Here is a 19851-nt window from a genome sequence, read left to right as displayed (position 1 = left end):
GCCTCAGGGGACATGTGTCTCTATAAGGTTAAAGGTGTAATGGTAAATTGTATAATCTAAATTATTTTAAAACACTCTCAGTTATGTGTGTATTTTGTATGTTTAAACATGCTGACTAATGGAAATTTCTTGTAAAGATTTTTTTTTTTTTAAACATCTTTATTGAAGTATAATTGCTTTACAATGGTGTGCTAGCTTCTGCTTTACAACAAAGTGAATCAGTTACACATATACATATGTTGCCATATCTCTTCCCTCTTGCATCTCCCTCCCTCCCACCCTCCCTATCCCACCCCTCTAGGTGGTCACAAAGCACCGAGCTGATCTCCCTGTGCTATGCGGCTGCTTCCCACTAGTTATCTATTTTACATTTGGTAGTGTATATATGTCCATGACACTCTCTCACCCTGTCACATCTCACCCCTCCCCCTCCCCATATCCTCAAGTCCATTCTCTAGTAGGTCTGTGTCTTTATTCCCATCTTGCCACTAGGTTCTTCATGACCTCTTTTTTTTTTTTTCCCTTAGATTCCATATATATGTGTTAGCATACTGTATTTGTTTTTCTCTTTCTGACTTACTTCACTCTGTATGACAGACTCTAACTCCATCCACCTCATTACAAACACCTCCATTTCATTTCTTTTTATGGCTGAGTAATATTCCATTGTATATATGTGCCACATCTTCTTTATCCATTCATCCGATGATGGACACCTAGGTTGCTTCCATGTCCTGGCTATTGTAAACAGAGCTGCAATGAATATTTTGGTACATGACTCTTTCTGAATTATGGTTTTCTCAGGGAATATGCCCAGTAGTGGGATTGCTGGGTCATATGGTAGTTCTATTTTTAGTTTGTTAAGGAACCTCCATACTGTTCTCCATAGTGGCTGTATCAATTTACATTCCCACCAACAGTGCAAGAGGGTTCCCTTTTCTCCACACCCTCTCCAGCATTTATTGTTTCTAGATTTTTTGATGATGGCCATTCTGACCGGTGTGAGATGATACCTCATTGTAGTTTTGATTTGCATTTCTCTAATGATTAATGATGTTGAGCATTCTTTCATGTGTCTGTTGGCAATCTGTATCTCTTCTTTGGAGAAATGTCTATTTAGGTCTTCTGCCCATTTTTGGATTGGGTTGTTTGTTTTTTTGTTATTGAGCTGCATGAGCTGCTTGTAAATCTTGGAGATTAATCCTTTGTCCGTTGCTTCATTTGCAAATATTTTCTCCCATTCTGAGGGTTGTCTTTTGGTCTTGTTTATGGTTTCCTTTGCTGTGCAAAAGCTTTTAAGTTTCATTAGGTCCCATTTGTTTATTTGTGTTTTTATTTCCATTTCTCTAGGACCTGGGTCAAAAAGGATCTTGCTGTGACTTATGTCATACAGTGTTCTGCCTATGTTTTCCTCTAAGAGTTTGATAGTGTCTGGCCTTACACTTAGGTCTTTAATCCATTTTGAGTTTATTTTTGTGTATGGTGTTAGGGAGTGTTCTAATTTCATACTTTTACATGTACCTGTCCAATTTTCCCAGCACCACTTATTGAAGAGGCTGTCTTTTCTCCACTGTATATGCTTGCCTCCTTTATCAAAGATAAGGTGACCATATGTGCGTGGGCTTATCTCTGGGCTTTCTATCCTGTTCCATTGATCTATATTTCTGTTTTTGTGCCAGTACCAAACTGTCTTGATTACTGTAGCTTTGTAATATAGTCTGAAGTCAGGGAGCCTGATTCCTCCAGCTCCATTGTTCTTTCTCAAGATTGCTTTGGCTATTCGGGGTCTTTTGTGTTTCCATACAAATTGTGAAATTTTTTGTTCTAGTTCTGTGAAAAATGCCAGTGGTAGTTTGATAGGGATTGCATTGAATCTGTAGATTGCTTTGGGTAGCAGAGTCATTTTCACAATGTTTATTCTTCCAATCCAAGAACATGGTATATCTCTCCATCTATTTGTATCATCTTTAATTTCTTTCATCAGTGTCCTATAATTTTCTGCATACAGGTCTTTTGTCTCCTTAGGTAGGTTTATTCCTAGGTATTTTATTCTTTTTGTTGCAATGGTAAACGGGAGTGTTTTCTTAATTTCACTTTCAGATTTTTCATCGTTAGTATACAGGAATGCAAGAGATTTCTGTGCATTAATTTTGTATCCTGCTACTTTACCAAATTCATTGATTAGCTCTAGTAGTTTTCTGGTAGCATCTTTTGGATTCTCTATGTATAGTATCATGTCATCTGCAAACAGTGACAGCTTTACTTCTTCTTTTCCGATTTGGATTCCTTTTATTTCTTTTTCGTCTCTGATTGCTGTGGCTAACACTTCCAAAACTATGTTGAATAATAGTGGTGAGAGTGGGCAACCTTGTCTTGTTCCTGATCTTAGTGGAAATGGTTTCAGTTTTTCACCATTGAGGACAATGTTGGCTGTGGGTTTGTCATATACGGCCTTTATTATGTTGAGGAAAGTTCCCTCTATGCCTACTTTCTGCAGGACTTTTATCATAAATGGGTGTTGAATTTTGTCGAAAGCTTTCTCTGCATCTATTGAGATGATCATATGGTTTTTCTCCTTCAATTTGTTAATATGATGTATCACGTTGATTGATTTGCGTATATTGAAGAATCCTTGCATTCCTGGAATAAACCCCACTTGATCATGGTGTATGATCCTTTTAATGTGCTGTTGGATTCTGTTTGCTAGTATTTTGTTGAGGATTTTTGCATCTATGTTCATCAGTGATATTGGCCTGTAGTTTTCTTTCTTTGTGACATCTTTGCCTGGTTTTGGTATCAGGGTGATGGTGGCCTCGTAGAATGAGTTGGGGAGTGTTCCTCCCTCTGCAATATTTTGGAAGAGTTTGAGAAGGATAGGTGTTAGCTCTTCTCTAAATGTTTGATAGAATTCGCCTGTGAAGCCATCTGGTCCTGGGCTTTTGTGTGTTGGAAGATTTTTAATCACAGTTTCAATTTCAGTGCTTGTGATTGGTCTGTTCATATTTTCTATTTCTTCCTGGTTCAGTCTCGGCAGGTTGTGCATTTCTAAGAATCTGTCCATTTCTTCCAGGTTGTCCATTTTATTAGCATAGAGTTGCTTGTAGTAATCTCTTATGATCGTTTGTATTTCTGCAGTGTCAGTGGTTACTTCTCCTTTTTCATTTCTAATTCTATTAATTTGAGTCTTCTCCTTTTTTCTCTTGATGAGTCTGGCTAATGGTTTATCAATTTTGTTTATCTTCTCAAAGAACCAGCTTTTAGTTTCATTGATTTTTGCTATTGTTTCCTTCATTTCTTTTTCATTTATTTCTGATCTGATCTTTATGATTTCTTTCCTTCTGCTAGCTTTGGGGTTTTTTTGTTCTTCTTTCTCTAATTGGTTTAGGTGCAAGGTTAGGTTGTTTATTCGAGATGTTTCCTGTTTCTTGATGTAGGCTTGTATTGCTATAAACTTCCCTGTTAGAACTGCTTTTGCTGCATCCCATAGGTTTTGGATCGTCGTGTCTCCATTGTCATTTGTTTCTAGGTATTTTTTGATTTCCCCTTTGATTTCTTCAGTGATCACTTCGTTATTAAGTAGTGTATTGTGTAGCCTCCATGTGTTTGTATTTTTTACAGATCTTTTCCTGTAATTGATATCTAGTCTCATAGCGTTGTGGTCGGAAAAGATACTTGATACGATTTCAATTTTTTTAAATTTACCAAGGCTTGATTTGTGACCCAAGATATGATCTATCCTGGAGAATGTTCCATGAGCACTTGAGAAAAATGTGTATTCTGTTGTTTTTGGGTGGAATGTCCTATAAATATCAATTAAGTCCATCTTGTTTAATGTATCATTTAAAGCTTGTGTTTCCTTATTTATTTTCATTTTGGATGATCTGTCCATTGGTGAAAGTGGGGTGTTAAAGTCCCCTACTATGATTGTGTTACTGTCGATTTCCCCTTTTATGGCTGTTAGTATTTGCCTTATGTATTGAGGTGCTCCTATGTTGGGTGCATAAATATTTACAATTGTTATACCTTCCTCTTGGATCGATCCCTTGATCATTATATAGTGTCCGTCTTTGTCTCTTGTAATTGTCTTTATTTTAAAGTCTATTTTGTCTGATATGAGAATTGCTACTCCAGCTTTCTTTTGATTTCCATTTGCATGGAATATCTTTTTCCATCCCCTCACTTTCAGTCTGTATGTGTCTCTAGGTCTGAAGTGGGTCTCTTGTAGACAGCATATATATGGGTCTTGTTTTTGTATCCATTCAGCCAGTCTGTGTCTTTTGGTGGGAGCATTTAATCCATTTACATTTAAGGTAATTATCGATATGTATGTTCCTATTCCCATTTTCTTAAATGTTTTGGGTTTGTTATTGTAGGTGTTTTCCTTCTCTTGTGTTTCTTGCCTAGAGAAGTTCCTTTAGCATTTGTTGTAAAGCTGGTTTGGTGGTGCTGAACTCTCTCAGCTTTTGCTTGTCTGTAAAGGTTTTAATTTCTCCATCAAATCTGAATGAGATCCTTGCTGGGTAGAGTAATCTTGGTTGTAGGTTTTTCTCCTTCATCACTTTAAGTATATCCTGCCACTCCCTTCTGGCTTGCAGAGTTTCTGCTGAAAGATCAGCTGTTAACCTTATGGGGATGCCCTTGTGTGTTATCTGTTGTTTTGCCCTTGCTGCTTTTAATATGTTTTCTTTATATTTAATTTTTGATAGTTTGATTAATATGTGTCTTGGTGTGTTTCTCCTTGGATTTATCCTGTATGGGACTCTCTGTGCTTCCAGGACTTGATTAACTATTTCCTTTCCCATATTAGGGAAGTTTTCAACTATAATCTCTTCAAATATTTTCTCAGTCCCTTTCTTTTTCTCTTCTTCTTCTGGGACCCCTATAATTCGAATGTTGGTGCGTTTAATGTTGTCCCAGAGGTCTCTGAGACTGTCCTCAGTTCTTTTCATTCTTTTTTCTTTATTCTGCTCTGCAGTAGTTATTTCCACCATTTTATCTTCCAGGTCACTTATCCGTTCTTCTGCCTCAGTTATTCTGCTATTGATCCCATCTAGAGTATTTTTAATTTCATTTATTGTGCTTGTCATCGTTTCTTGGTTCCTCTTTAGTTCTTCTACGTCCTTGTTAAATGTTTCTTGCATTTTGTCTATTCTATTTCCAAGACTTTGGATCATCCTTACTATCATTATTCTGAATTCTTTTTCAGGTAGACTACCTATTTCCTCTTCATTTGTTAGGTCTGGTGTGTTTTGACCCTGCTCCTTCATCCGCTGTGTGTTTTTCTGTCTTCTCATTTTGCTTATCTTACTGTGTTTGGGGTCTCCTTTTCACAGGCTGCAGGTTCGTAGTTCCCGTTGTTTTTGGTATCTGTCCCCAGTGGCTAAGGTTGGTTCAGTGGGTTGTGTAGGTTTCCTGGTGGAGGGAAGTAGTGCCTGTGTTCTGGTGGATGAGGCTGGATGTTGTCTTTCTGGTGGGTTCGTCCACGTCTGGTGGTGTGTTTTGGGGTGTCTGTGGCCTTATTATGATTTTAGGCAGCCTCTCTGTTAATGGATGGGGCTGTGTTCCTCTCTTGCTAGTTGTTTGGCATAGGGTGTCCAGCACTGTAGCTTGCTGGTCGTTGAGTGAAGCTGGGTCTTGATGTTGAGATGGAGATCTGTGAGAGATTTTCGCCGTTTGGTATTACGTGGAGCTGGGAGGTCTCTTGTGGACCAGTGTCCTGAAGTTGGCTCTCCCACCTCAGAGGCACAGCCCTGATGCCTGGCTGGAGCACCAAGAGCCTTTCATCCACACGGCTCAGAATAAAAGGGAGAAAAAATGAAAAGAAAGAAAAAAAGAGGATAAAATAAAATAAAATAAAGCAATTATAATAAAAAATAAGAAAAAAAATTAAGAGTAAATTTATTAAGAAAAAAAATTATTTTTAATTTTTAAAAATAGATTTATTAATTTTTTATACTAAAAATAAGAAAAAAATTATTTAGAAAAAATTTATTAAGAAAAAAAATTTTTTAATTTTTTAAAATAAAAAATATGAAAAAACTTATTAAAAATTTTTTTAAAAATAGAAAATAAGGAAAAAATTATTAAGAAAACATTTATTAGGGAAAAAAAATTTTTTAAGCCAAAAAAAAAAAAAAAAAAAAAAAAACGGACGGACTTAACCCTAGGACTAACGGTGAGAGCAAAGCTATACAGACAAAATCTCACCCAGAAGCATACACATCTACACTCACAAAAAAAAGGAAAAGGGGAAAAGTTAATATATCCTGCTCCCAAAGTCCATCTCCTAAATTTGGGATGATTCGTTGTCTATTCAGGTATTCAACAGATGCAGGCACATCAAGTTGTTTGTGGAGCTTTAATCCGCTGCTTCTGAGGCTGCTGGGAGAGATTTCCCTTTCTCTTCTTTGTTCGTACAGCTCCCGGGGTTCAGCTTTGGATTTGGACCCGCCTCTGCATGTAGGTCCCCTGAGGGCGTCTGTTCCCCGCCCAGACAGAACGGGGTTAAAGGAGCAGCTGATTCGGGGGCTCTGGCTCAGTCAGGCCGGGGGGAGGGAGCGGTACGGAGGAGGCGGGGCGAGCCTGCGGCGGCAGAAGCCGGCGTGACGTTGCAGCAGCCTGAGGTGCGCCGTGCGCTCTCCCGGGGAAGTTGTCCCGGGATCACGGGAGCCTGGCCGTGGCGGGCTGCACAGGCTCCCGGGAGGGGCGGTGTGGAGAATGACCTGTGCTTGCCCACAGGCTGTTTGGTGGCGGCAGCAGCAGCCTTAGCGTCTCATGCCCGTCTCTGGGGTCCGCGCTGATAGCCGCGGCTCGCTCCCGTCTCTGGAGTTCGTTTAAGTGGCGCTCTGAATCCCCTCTCCTTGCACGCCGCGAAACAAAGAGGCAAGAAAAAGTCTCCTGCCTCTTCGGCAGCTGCAGACTTTTTCTCGTGCACCCTCCCGGCTAGTTGTGGTGCGCTAGACCCTTCAGGCTGTGTTCACGCAGCCAACCCCAGTCCTCTCCCTGGGATCCGACCGAAGCCCGCGCCTCAGCTCCCAGCCCCCGCCCGTCCCGGCGGGTGAGCAGACAAGCCTCTCGGGCTGGTGAGTGCTGCTCAGCGCCGAGCCTCTGTGCGGGAATCTCTCCGTTTTTCCCTCTGCGTCCCTGTTGCTGTGGGATCCGCGCTGATAGCCGCGGCTCGCGCCCGTCTCTGGAGCTCGTTTAGGCGGCGCTCTGAATCCCCTCTCCTTGCGTGCCGCGAAACAAAGAGGCAAGAAAAATTCTCTTGCCTCTTTGGCAGCTGCAGTCTTTTTCCCGGACTCCCTCCCGGCTAGCACCGAAGCCTGAGCCCCAGCTCCCAGGCCCCGCCCGCCCCGGCGGCTGAGCAGACAAGCCTCTCGGGCTGGTGAGTGCTGCTCAGCACCGCTCCTCTGTGCGGGAATCTCCGCTTTGCCCTCCGCACCAATGTGGCTGCGCTCTCCTCCGTGGCTCCGAAGCTTCCCCCCTCTGCTACCCGCAGTCTCTGCCCACGAAGGGGCTTCCTAGTGTGTGGAAACCTTTCCTCCTTCACAGCTCCCTCCCACTGGTGCAGGTCCCGTCCCTATTCTTTTGTCTCTGTTATTTCTTTTTTCTTTTGCCCTACCCAAGTACGTGGGGATTTTCTTGCCTTTTGGGAGGTCTGACGTCTTCTGCCAGCGTTCAGTGGGTGTTCTGTAGGAGCAGTTCCACGTGTAGATGTATTTCTCATGTATCTGTGGGGAGGAAGGTGATCTCCGCGTCTTACTCTTCCGCCATCTTGCCCCTCCCCCTTGTAAAGATTTTATAAATCAGAATAATAAATTTCTAACGGGAATTATGTCCTCTTTATTGACATAAAGAGATCAGTGTGCAGTATACTATGGTTTTCAAAAATGCTTTAAACATGCCTTCATGAAGAATATTTACCTTAAAACAGGTACTAATACTTCTCATTTGAGTCTCAACTTTTTGTTGAATTAATGGATGAAATAACCTAAATTTTAACTTTCATCCTCACCATGAAATTGTGTGATTGATAGGCAAGATATTGTCTCACGTCCCTGATGCCGGTATCCAAATTGAGAATGTTTAAGAAGTTAGTTCTAGGGCATATAGCCAGGCTGTGAACCAGAACCAAGCCTTTGGACTTTAAATCCATTACCCATTGGTAATAGGTAATTACATTACCCTATTGTATACATCTTTGGAAAAAAAAAACAAAAAAGCATTCTTTGACTTATCTATTTCTACATAACAAATGACTCCAAAACTTAGTGGCTTAATACGAAAATTTATAATTATATCGTGATTCTGTAGATCAGGAATATGGACAGGGCTCATCTAGGTTGTTGTTCTGCAATCGTGGTATGGCTGGGGTCCCTCATTGGGCTTCATTCATCAGGAAGCTCAACTTCTAAGAGAGCATTTTATCTTCCAGAGTTACTTTCAAGATGGTCTCTAATCATTCAGTAGTCTAGCTTGGGCTTCCTTACAGCATGGCAGCTGGGTTCCAAGAGAGAGAATACAAAAGCTACCTGTTCTCTTACAGCCTATGCTTGGAACTCGTATAGCGTCACTTCTGCCACATTCTGTTGGTTAGAACAAATCACAAGGCCACTCCATATTCATGAGCATAGAAAATAGACTCCATCTCTTGATGGCATGACAAAGAATTTTGTGGCCGTTTTTTATCACCACACATATTAAAATTAAAATAATGGATATATAAACAAATGATTGCCAGGATATACTACTAACTCAATTACCAGAGATGGCTCACACTTTATTTAGCATGTTCACATTTAGTTAGCTATGTGAAACTTTCTAAAAATTGCGATGTGTGAACTATAGTAAGTTAAAGAAAGAATAACTTCAGAGGTGATTGATTATGGGCTTTATTTACCTTCCTTCTTAATGTCCAACGATGCCAAACCATGTGAACACACATTTAGTTATAAATGTCAATAGTTTTACCTAGTAATAGGTTTAATAATAATAAGTAAAGTTGTTTTGACAGAGGCAATAATAGGCATCTTTCAAATTTTCAGTTTACATAAAGTTCTAATGGATCTCCAGAATCAGCAACTGAAAGAGTTACATGACTGGCTAACAAAAACAGAAGAGAGAACAAGGAAAATGGAAAAAGAACCCTTTGGACCTGATCTTGAGGACCTAAAACACCAAGTACAACAACATAAGGTTAGTATATTTTACGCTATTTGCTTTCATCTGAAAAACAAACTAAGTGTGTTATGTGTATTACGTACATACACATGCCATGGTTTACAGATAAGAAAGAATTAAAGCTTCAATTGAGAAGAGTTTTAAAATAATGCTTACCTAATATTTTTTGCGATGTTTACTTTTTCAAATACAAAATAGCTAGGCTTTTCATATTTGAAAAAAATCAAATATATTCCTGGAAGAGAACAATGCCGGCTATGTGATTTATTAAAGTTTTGGTTTCTTAGAAGAGGGTCTCTGTAGGGATTACCTGCAAAGCAAATTTAAGTAATAAGGCAAGATTTTTTAAACATGGCTTTACCTTCGATTCATAAGGTCTTAGAGCAGGCCAAGCTTGATGAAAAATGAACATCTGTAGCATTGCTTTCCTATAAAATATAGCATCTAATAATTTTAATATTTCCATCTTACCTTTCTTCAGTTTATTTGTACACTTACAGTTATGCTCCCTGGTTGCCAGAAAGCATTTATTGTTTCTGTGATTAGAATTTCTACAGAAATATTTCTTTTCTTTTCAGCTTCCATTTTTTAATTGAGCTATAACTGACATATGACATTCATTTCAGGTGTGCAACATAATGATTCAATATTTGTATATACTGCAAAATGACCACCACAATAAGTCTAGTTAACATCCACCACCATATAAAGTTAGATTTTTTTTTTTCTTGTGAAGAGAGCTTTTAATATTTACTTTCTTGGCAAATTTTAAATATGCACTACAATATTATTGATTATAGTTACCATGTTCTACATTACACCCCCATGACTTACTTATTTTGTAACTGCAAGTTCGTACCTCTTGACCCCATTCACCCATTTCACCCAGTCCCCAAGCCCTCTCCCCTCTGGCAACCACCATTCTGTTCTCTGCATCTGTAAGTTTTGTTTTGTTTGTTTGTTTGTAATGGTTTTTAGATTCCACATATACTTGAAGTCATACAGTGTTTGTTTTTGTCTAACTTATTTTGCTTACCATAATTCCCTCAAGGTCCATCCAATTTGTCACAAACAGCCAAGATTTTATTATTTTTTATGTCTTTTTATGGAATATATACAACATTCCAATGTATATATACACCACACTTTCTTTATCCATTCATCCATCAATAGACACTTAGGTTGTTTCCATGTCTTGGCTATTGTAAATAATGCTGCAGTGAACATGGGGGTGCAGATATCTTTTCGAGGTAGTGTTTTTGTTTTCTTCAGATAAATATCCAGAAGTGGAATTGCTGGATCATATGTAAGTTTTATTTTTAATTTTTTGGGGAGCAGCCATACTGTTTTCCACAGTGGCCGCACCAGTTTACATTCCCACCAACAGTGCATGAGGATCCCCCTTTCTCTACATTCTCCCCAACACTTGTTATTTCTTGTGTTTTTGATAATAGTGGTTTTGACTTGCATTTCCCTGAGTAGTGATGTTGAGCATCTTTTCATGTGCCTTTTGGCCAGTCATATGTTTTCTTTGGAAAAATATCCAGTTCCTCTGAACATTTTTTAATCAGATTTTTTTTTTTTTTGCTGTTGAGGTGTATGAGTTCGTCATATATTTTGGATATTAATCCCTTATTAGGTATGTGATTTGCAAGTATTTTCTCCCATTTAGTAGGTTGCCTTTTCATTTTGTTGATGGTTTCCTTTGCTGTGCAGAAGCTTTTTAGTCTGATGTAGTCTCACTGGTTATTTTTGCTTTTGTTCCCTTTGCTTTTGTACTCAGATCCAAAAAATCATTTCCAAGACTAATGTCAAGGAGCTTACCACTTATGATTTCTTCTACGGGTTTTATGGTTTCAGGTCTTACATTCAAGTCTTTAATCCATTTTGAGTTGATTTTTGTGTAAGGTAAAAGATAGAAGTCTAATTTCATTCTTTTGCATGTGCCTGTCCAGTTTTCCCAGCACCACTTATTGAAGAGACTGTCCTTTCCCCCTTGTATATTCTGAGTGCCTTTGTTGTAAACTAATTGACTGTTTATGCATGGGTTTATTTCTGGGCTCTCTATTCTGTTCCACTGATCTATGTGTCTGTTTTTTATGCCAATACCATACTGTTTTGATTACTGTAGTTTTGTAATATAAATTGAAATCAGGTAGCTGGATGTCTCCAGCTTTGTTCTTCTTTCTCAAGATTGCTTTGGCTATTTGGGACCTTTTGTGGTTCCATACAAATTTTAGGATTGTTTGTTCTATTTCCATGAAAAATGTGATTGGAATTTTGATAGGGATCGCATTGAATCCCTTGATTGCTTTGGGTATATGGACATTGTAACAGTATTCTTCCATTCAATCAGCATGGCATATCTTTCCATTTATTTGTGTCTTCTTCAGTTTCTTTCATCAGTGTCTTACAGTTTTCAGCATACAGGTCTTTCACCTCCTTGGTTAAATTTATTGCTAAGCATTTTATTCTTTTTGATGAAATTGTAAATGGGATTTTTTTTTAAAGAATTGTCTTTCTGATAGTTTGTTGTCAGTGTATAGAAATGCAACAGGTTTTTGGATATTGATTTTATACCCTGTGACTCTACTGAATTCATTTATTAGTTCTAACAGTTTTTTGGTGGAGTCTTCAGGGTTTTCTAGACATAAAATCATGTCATCTGCAAATTGTGACAGTGTTGCATTCTAATAACCATTATAAAACTAGCTCTGGGTTTTATTGTAGGAACAGAGCCTTGCTCAGTCCATCATGACACACACACACACACACACACACACAGAAGAACCTTCATGATTGGCCCAAAATTAGGGTTGACAGAGTTAGCAAATAAAAGTACAAGAAGCCTAGTTAAATTTGAACTTCACATAAACAATGAACTTTTTTTTTAGTGTAAGTATGTCCCCAATTAGTTATTGTTTAGCTGAAGTTCAGATTTTACTGGGCATCCTGGATCATATCTGACAACTCTACTCAGGATTCTGTGCTTCTTGGATTTATGGCTTTGAAAGGAAATATCTGCTCCCTCAACTCATACCTCCTAAATCTGTGTCTCACCCAACTTCATCCTTTTTTTTTATATATAACTTTTTGTCATAGTTAGCTTCACAATTCTTTCATGCAGATGAAAGATACCTTTCTTTTTAAGTCCCAGAGCTGTTTTTTATTTAATGAACTTCAGGTTCAGTGAAAAATGGGGCTGGCTTTTGCTATTGCTGCAGCCAAAGCCATCCTTTGGCCACAGCAGCTTAAGATAAAACAGTTTGGGGAGAGCTATAGCTATGGCAATCCCGTCTGCTACCCCGTTGGGAAAAAATAAAGCATCAACTGCATTCTAATTTTCACATGGAAACTGTGACTAAAAGAGGTTCACTTGTCACATAGGTTTTAATTGAACATCTGATAAAGAAGTTAGAGCCAGTGCTAGACCTTGAACTGGACCACTTTTTCTGTGTGATCATGCATTCCTCTGGTAGACCATGTATTCATTCTCTTCCCCTTGGCCTACACTGGAAGTTGCGTGCAGACAGTTTCTGTGTATACCAGTGGCTTCCTCTCTGTTTGAAGGCACTCACTGGCCACAGGAGAGTCTCAGCCAGTTTGAACATGGGCAAAAAGTAGTTAGTGCTGCCAGAGCTGCCATTAACCAAGGAGGGACGGGAAATGACGGATAAGTACCCTAGAACCCTTGCCCAGTGGTGGGATGATTCCAAGGTATCTCTCAATACCCAGTTTCTCAGAGGTTTCCCAGCAAGACTGGGCCCCAGATGTCCATGGGGTAAACTATCTCACAGTCCCACCCGCTCATAATGTCTCTTGAGATGACTTCTCAGATAAACTATTTGTACCCAAATATTTGGCTTAGGGTCTGTTTGGGAACGAACTCAACCTAAGACAACCTTCTTGCCTGGGAAGCCAGAGTACTATCCCAGCTTACCATTAACTAAATATGTAATTTTCAGAAATTATTGAATCTCTCAGGTTCTCCATATTTTCACTTTGGAAATAAAAGTGTTGAGCCAGTTGATTTTTAGTGTTCCTTCCAGTCATGGTTTTAATGTTTCGATTAGTTTTGGAATGTGAAGCATTTCAGGCAAGGACAAGACTACAGGCATTGAACATCAGAGGGACGGATGTCGGCACTGGATGCCTGGAGTCTAAGGAGGAAGCCAGGAAGAGAAGGAGAGAAGTGGCAGAGAATGGTAGGGTAGCCATAAGGGTGAGTGACTTAGGGCAACTACGAGTAAAGGTCTCATCTGGAAACCAGGAACAGAGCCTTCATTGAGGTTAGGCTGTCTAGGGTCTTCATATTCTGCCAATTACCTGAAAGGTTTTGCACTTTGCTCTGGAAGATTTAGAATGAATGGAATGGAAAGTATCTGACTAATATTGTAATAAAATTTGAATAGATTGTCCATTACTTGAAAATGTGCCTTTTCTGATGAATATGAAATTGCTTTGAAGAGCATAATTTGAAACAAAAAGAAAGCAACAGAACTATATGCAAGTTGATTATGTAATCATTTACATCTAGGATTTATTCATATAAGTGCGTAAGGAAAAGCAGAAGGAATTGGTTTGCTGACACAGAAAGCGAGGCCATCTTCCACCTTTAACTGTTTAAACCCACTTTACAATATATTTTTTTTAATAAAATTAAGACAATGGAAAAACATATTACATAGCTAAGAGAAAGCCTGACAGTTGATAATTCTCTTTTGTTACTTGAAGTAATTACAATGAGAAGAAAATTTTTTGACAAAATCAAACAATTTATAAAGGAGTTGAATTTATTTAAATGGGAAACATGTATGTTTTCTTAGAAGTATACGCTAAAAGGAGTAAATTTTCTTTTTGTTAGTCTTTCCAAGCTTCATAAAACAGAAGAAGGGATAAATGTTCTTTCTTTAGGTAACTGAATTCAAACTAAAGCCTTATTTAAATAATCACTGATTTACTTTGCAGCTTTTCTTCCCAAGGATTGTTAGTGAATGAAAATAAGAAAATTTCTCCTTCTGACAGTGAAATACATCAGTAACCTTGGAGTAGTCAGAAAGTAACTGCACCCTGCTGCATCACCATGCTTCTCACCTAATATAACATTTAGTTTTTTTAGCTTCATATCCATAGACAGTACATCCTTGAGTCATCCTCTTTATTTTTTTAAGAGATGATTACAGATGACAGAACTAAAGAAGAGATTCAGGTTTTGTTGCTGGGAATGGATTTAAATTCTGCTCGGGTCAGAGGACTCTGGCGTGTTCCTGCCCTCTTGTGCTCTCTCTCTCTCTCTCTCTCTCTCTCCTTGCAAGTACACCATGCATATTACAGATATGCTTCTCTCGGTTCTGTGGCAGCATCCTTTGCTATCTTCATTTCAACAGCATTTTATTACAAGGCAGGCTAGAAATTGAACCACTGTAAAATGCCATGGAAATAAGTCACTTTTACTGAATCTGCCAATTAGGCAAGGTAAAACGATCAATCCTATATTGGTGGTTACTATTACATCTAGCCAAACTGTTAACTCGGGGTAACTGGGAAAAGTTCAATTTGCTGCAAAATTTGGAAAAGACCAGTCATTCTTCATAGCTATTGCTTTGGGGAAAGAATTTAGAGGTTTACTTTAGATCTGAGTCACCCAAAAGTGATTCTCTTGGGAGTGAACAAATTGAAGCTCTCAATCTTCTTGTGAAGGAACACGTCAGAAATAATTCCGGTTGGTTATTTCTGTCTTAAGAGAAAGATGTTATTAGTGATGTTGATAAGGAATGAAAGGATTTCCCTAGAAGGAGTGACAATATTATTGAGGACAAAGAAAGTCTTATGTGGGCTTGAACTTTCATTAATGGGAAAGCAGTTTGCTATTTTGGAGGGTATTTTAATCAAAAAGAAAATAATTGACTCGGGAATCTTGTCTTGTAGCACAGTCACGCTGAGATGAGGTTTAAAGCTTAGTTTACTAGCTGTTACCAATTCTTATGAGAGGTTTAGACTTTTGTTATTAGTTACACTGACTTAGTAACAACATCAACAAAATCCTTAGCATACAAGTTATTAGAATTTGCAGGTATCATTGTGACATGTGCACTATGTTACTTCAGTAAATGTTCTTTGTTAAGTACTGATTAATACAAATTAAATGACCTCTTAGAAGCTCAGTCACCTATCCTTTCCTTGAAGCTTAGTTAATCACAAACATTTGGATTGCCAAGATTGTGAAATGTCCTCTTCTGGTGACCTTTAAAATGATCTAAATAGTAATGTAATGGGAAGATTTAGGTGTAATCCTGCCAAAGGATTTGACATTTCATTTCATTCCATTGAATTTTATTCCATATCACTGAACAAACACTTATTAAAGCAAAATAGCTGCTGTGAAGAATACAGAGACCTACTGTTTATGGAATCTTCCTCCAGAAGCTCACATGCTAGTACATCAGATAATGACACAGAAAACAAGTGACCATTATACAAGGCATAATATGTCAGATGGCTTGAGAATGTTAGAAACAGTGATTTGTTGGGCAAAGGAAATGAGGTGGGGTAATAAAAGGTATGTCACTTGCCTAGGTTATGTGCTGCACTCTGCTCACTGCTGGAGGACCACAGCCTGATCATGGAGGGTCTTGATCTCAAGACAAGCATTTGGAGCTAGTCTGTGGGCAATAGGGAGCCATTACTGATGATAAATGAAACTGAGGAGAGTGGCAATTTAGGAAAATTTATCTTATATTTTAGAAAGACATATCTTGTAAGATAAACTAGAGCACAGATGAACAGGAGGCCAGAATATGTTAGGAACATACTGCATAAAGTATATAGAACCTGAATCAAAGCAATGCCAATGAAAATTGTTTAAAAAATGTTTTGGAAATCAACAGCAGAACCAAAGAGACTAGATTTAGGGAATTATCACAGAGTTCAAAATAATAGTTTCTGAGACTGGGCAATTGGGAGGCCAAAGTTGGATTTTTAAAAAATAGGCAATACTAAGAGAGAAATGCAATAATTGGGAGGAGCATGAGTGATTCTGAAAAGCCTAAGAATGCCATAGAATCAAGTAGTGCTTTTAGTGACTAATAAGCTCTCTTACATCTTGAGCAAGATTAAAAGTACATGTTATTAGTTACTGCTATGAAATTCCATTTTATTTCCTATTTTTTGCCCGCATAAGTGCTTAATGAATGTTTGATGGCTATGGCAGTAAAGGTAAACAATATAATTGGTAAAAAAAAAAAAAAATACTATGCTACAGCCAGAGAACCAGAGAGACCTCTCCTGTGTTTCCCCAATGTCAAGCCAAGTATTTAGCACATAATTGATGCTCAGTAAATGGTTTTTGGATCAAATGCTTTAAATAATTCTGACTACTTCTATCACACACAGAAGCTTCATCATTGCTTCCACTCTGACAGACATGAAACTTACAATTTAAATAAACAGTAAAAAAAAATTTTGAGTTGGGTCAAGAAAACAACTTATACAGGTGAAGAAGGAACACATCTTTAAAGCAACTTACATGGAGATATTATCTCTGGTGCCCTCTCACTAACTCTGGCTTTTTTTCATTCCTCTCTCCCTGTTTCATTCTCTGTTCAAATATCTTAATGGTTATAACCCTGGCATCTTTTTATAAATGTCACAGAAGATGCTACCAGCAGTCATACTTGTGTTTGTCCATAGAAATCAGGCATGTGAGCCTTGGTTATGTGGAAAAGGAAAACCATTCAATGGAATCAAATCCTCAACTGGCTACCTACCACAGCTGGCCAATTCATGAGGAATATGTGCACAGTGGACCAGCCAAAGAAACTATAGTGTCTGTAATCCTACAACTTTGTTTTTAAATTTGTGTGTGTTAGGTTGAACTTGTAAGTTAGGTTGAACTTCCTATAAATTATAAGGACTCTTTTTTGTCCTTATGGCCCCAGTCTTAGGCTTGATCAGGTCTTGCTTGCCCCTTTAAGCTGGGCTTACAACTTAACCTTTCTTCCGAGATTTTTACTTAGAAAGGAGAGAGAAGGCCTAGAAATGTTATTCTGTCTCTTTCTTTGGTTTCCATATGGACCTTACTTGACCTTCAAGGGGCAGTGAATAAGAACCATGGGAGAAAAGCATGCATCCTCTAGGTGGGAGATGGCATGATCATATCAATAGACAGCATTATGACGAACAGGTTTCAAGAGAGAATATCCAAATAGGAAAGATTCATGAGAGAAAAGTAAGAAAAAAATGTAGTATACAAAGAAACTAAGCCGTTTAGATAAAAGTAACTTGAACTTCCTGTTACTACTCAAAACCTTATATTAAACACAATTTTTGTGATTAGCATTTGTCACTAAGACATACCAATGTTAACATTACTTTCAAACAGTAAGAGCATATAGGAGGACCTAACTATTATGTGTGTGTTTTTAAAGCAAGCTTCATGATAGTAGTTTTTCAAATGTAATAGGTTGAATTCAAGTATTACTAGAGGGGTAAAACCTGATACTCAACTGAGTACACACACATATGCATACACTTACACACAGGAGTTTTTAAGTTTCTATTCATGTGCCTTATGAGTTATAAGAAACATGTATCTATCTCTTATGCTTATATGAGCTATATTAATATCTCTTATATGAGAGGCAGTATGTCACAGATTCTGAAGCCAGACTGCCTAGGTTCAAAATATAGCTCTATCACTTGTGAGCTGAATGACTTTGCAAAAGTTACTTAAGCATTTTGTGCCTCAGTTTCCCCAAGTATGAATCAGGGTGGTGGTGATGATGATGATACCTATCTTATAGGGTTGATAAAAATATTTACTACATAATTGCATAAAAAGCACTTAGAATAATACTTGATACCCAGAATTATATAAATTATCTTAGCTGTTATTATTATATAAGACATGACTTTTACTCAAGCAAAGTTGATTTGTATGTAATAAAATTCTTTTGGCATAAAGAAGTGGCAAGTTAATGTAAAAAGGGACAACATTACGCTTTATGGTCTACAGAGTAGTGTATGCATGATACTCAGTTTTAATTTTTTTTAATCTAGTTGAGAAGACATCTAATTTCCCATCAACATACTATAAAAAAAGCAGCAGATTCCAAGGATAACTTCTCATATTAGATAACGCCATTAATTTAATTTAATTAGAAAATAATAATGCAATCCATACCCATGTCCTTATTTTCACAGATCAAGTGATTCCAGCTAACAGGTGACTAATTAGCAACTATTGAGCACTGATTCAGTAACATGGCTCAAAATGTTACAGCCCTGTTTTAAAGTACATCAGTGCATCTACTAAAATGTAATTATCCAAGACCCCCTCATCTTAGAGATACCCAGTTTATTTTTTATACTTAATTTCTCCTATAATGCTTATTTATTAGAAGTTTCTGCCCTCTGGGGAGGGTAAAGCAAGAAGGAAAAAGACCCTATCTCTCACTTAATCAAGTTGGTCTCAGCTAAAGTATCTTTATTTTCCTGAACCAATACAAATTAATTTCAGTTGCCTTCCATAGGTAATGCAACATTAATGATGTAAAGGAATTATTTAAGTATATAAAACATTTCAGAATGCATTTTAGGGGAAAATTCTTCACAAGAAAGCCACAACTGATATGATAATATGAATTTTAAGAAAATATTTTTTCTTGAAAAATAAGTTCATGTATCTTATAACAAAATGCATGACCATAAATCTAATTTCATGTAAAAATAATGTTGAATATTTCATTATGTATATTTCTAAGGAATATAAAATTGTTAACTACAGTATACTATCATTTTATGTTTAATATTTCTGTTATGAACAGAATGATTTCTAGTAGTACAACTGGTAGTACTCTGTTACTCAGTGGAACTACATTTTTCAGAGATAATTTATACTGGATAATATTTAATATTCCATTAACAAAGATCTAGGTCATATCTAGTGAGAATGAGAAAACTACTGAAGCACATATTTTTGCATGATGTTCTATAGTTTCAGCACACTGAGAATATTTAGTAATTAAAGATACATAATATAATTATCAAGGGTATTGTGAATAAATACTGATGCCCAGAGGAGCTATTTCCATGCATCTTAGTGTAAGAACAAAATGATAAGATGACGATGTCAGAAATAGAAGAAAATAAGCATTTCTTCACTACCTATCAATTCTACTAAGCACTGCAGTCGCTGATTCTAATGTACTATCTCATTTCACTCCAGTACTAAACCTGTCCTGGAGGGATTTAAATCTCTAATTTGTGGATAAATAAATGTATTCAGAGAGATTGAGTTGCCTAAGGTAACTTAAATAGTACTTCGTAGACTTGAGCTTGTCGTCTTGACCTGTCTGCCTTTGAACCCAGACTCTTTTCGTCTATTCTGAGATTCCATTAACTTTGATTACAGTGGCGATCCTAGAGGCTAGAGCAAATGCAGAGAGTAGCAAAGAGATTAGAGAAGTATGGCACTCGGTCCCTCAGGCTTGGGAATATCTAGATGGAAAAGATGGAGAGACTGGGTGCATACAAGTCCTCAAACTTAGAATACGCAGTAGGGAAAGAGAACACATTAGTAGTGGCTGTGTATGAAATGCTCAGAGTCAAGATGCTTAAGGAAGTGATTTTTCAACATTAATCCTGAAGCTCTTTCTTTAAAATTAGGGCAAA

General features: G+C 37.7%; 1 protein-coding gene across 1 annotated transcript in view; it reads left to right on the top strand.

Annotated features, from left to right (window-relative positions):
* DMD (dystrophin) overlaps positions 1–19851 on the top strand; it is a 1714964-nt gene that overhangs the window by 197625 nt on the left and 1497488 nt on the right. The window contains exon 7 of the mRNA XM_061178407.1: positions 9045–9195. Within this exon, the coding sequence (XP_061034390.1) occupies positions 9045–9195 (151 nt within the window). The remainder of the gene's footprint in view (positions 1–9044; positions 9196–19851) is intronic.

The sequence above is a fragment of the Eubalaena glacialis genome, chromosome X, assembly GCF_028564815.1.
Source record: "Eubalaena glacialis isolate mEubGla1 chromosome X, mEubGla1.1.hap2.+ XY, whole genome shotgun sequence".
Lineage (NCBI taxonomy): Eukaryota > Metazoa > Chordata > Mammalia > Artiodactyla > Balaenidae > Eubalaena > Eubalaena glacialis.
This window is presented reverse-complemented; position numbering and strand designations above follow the sequence as displayed.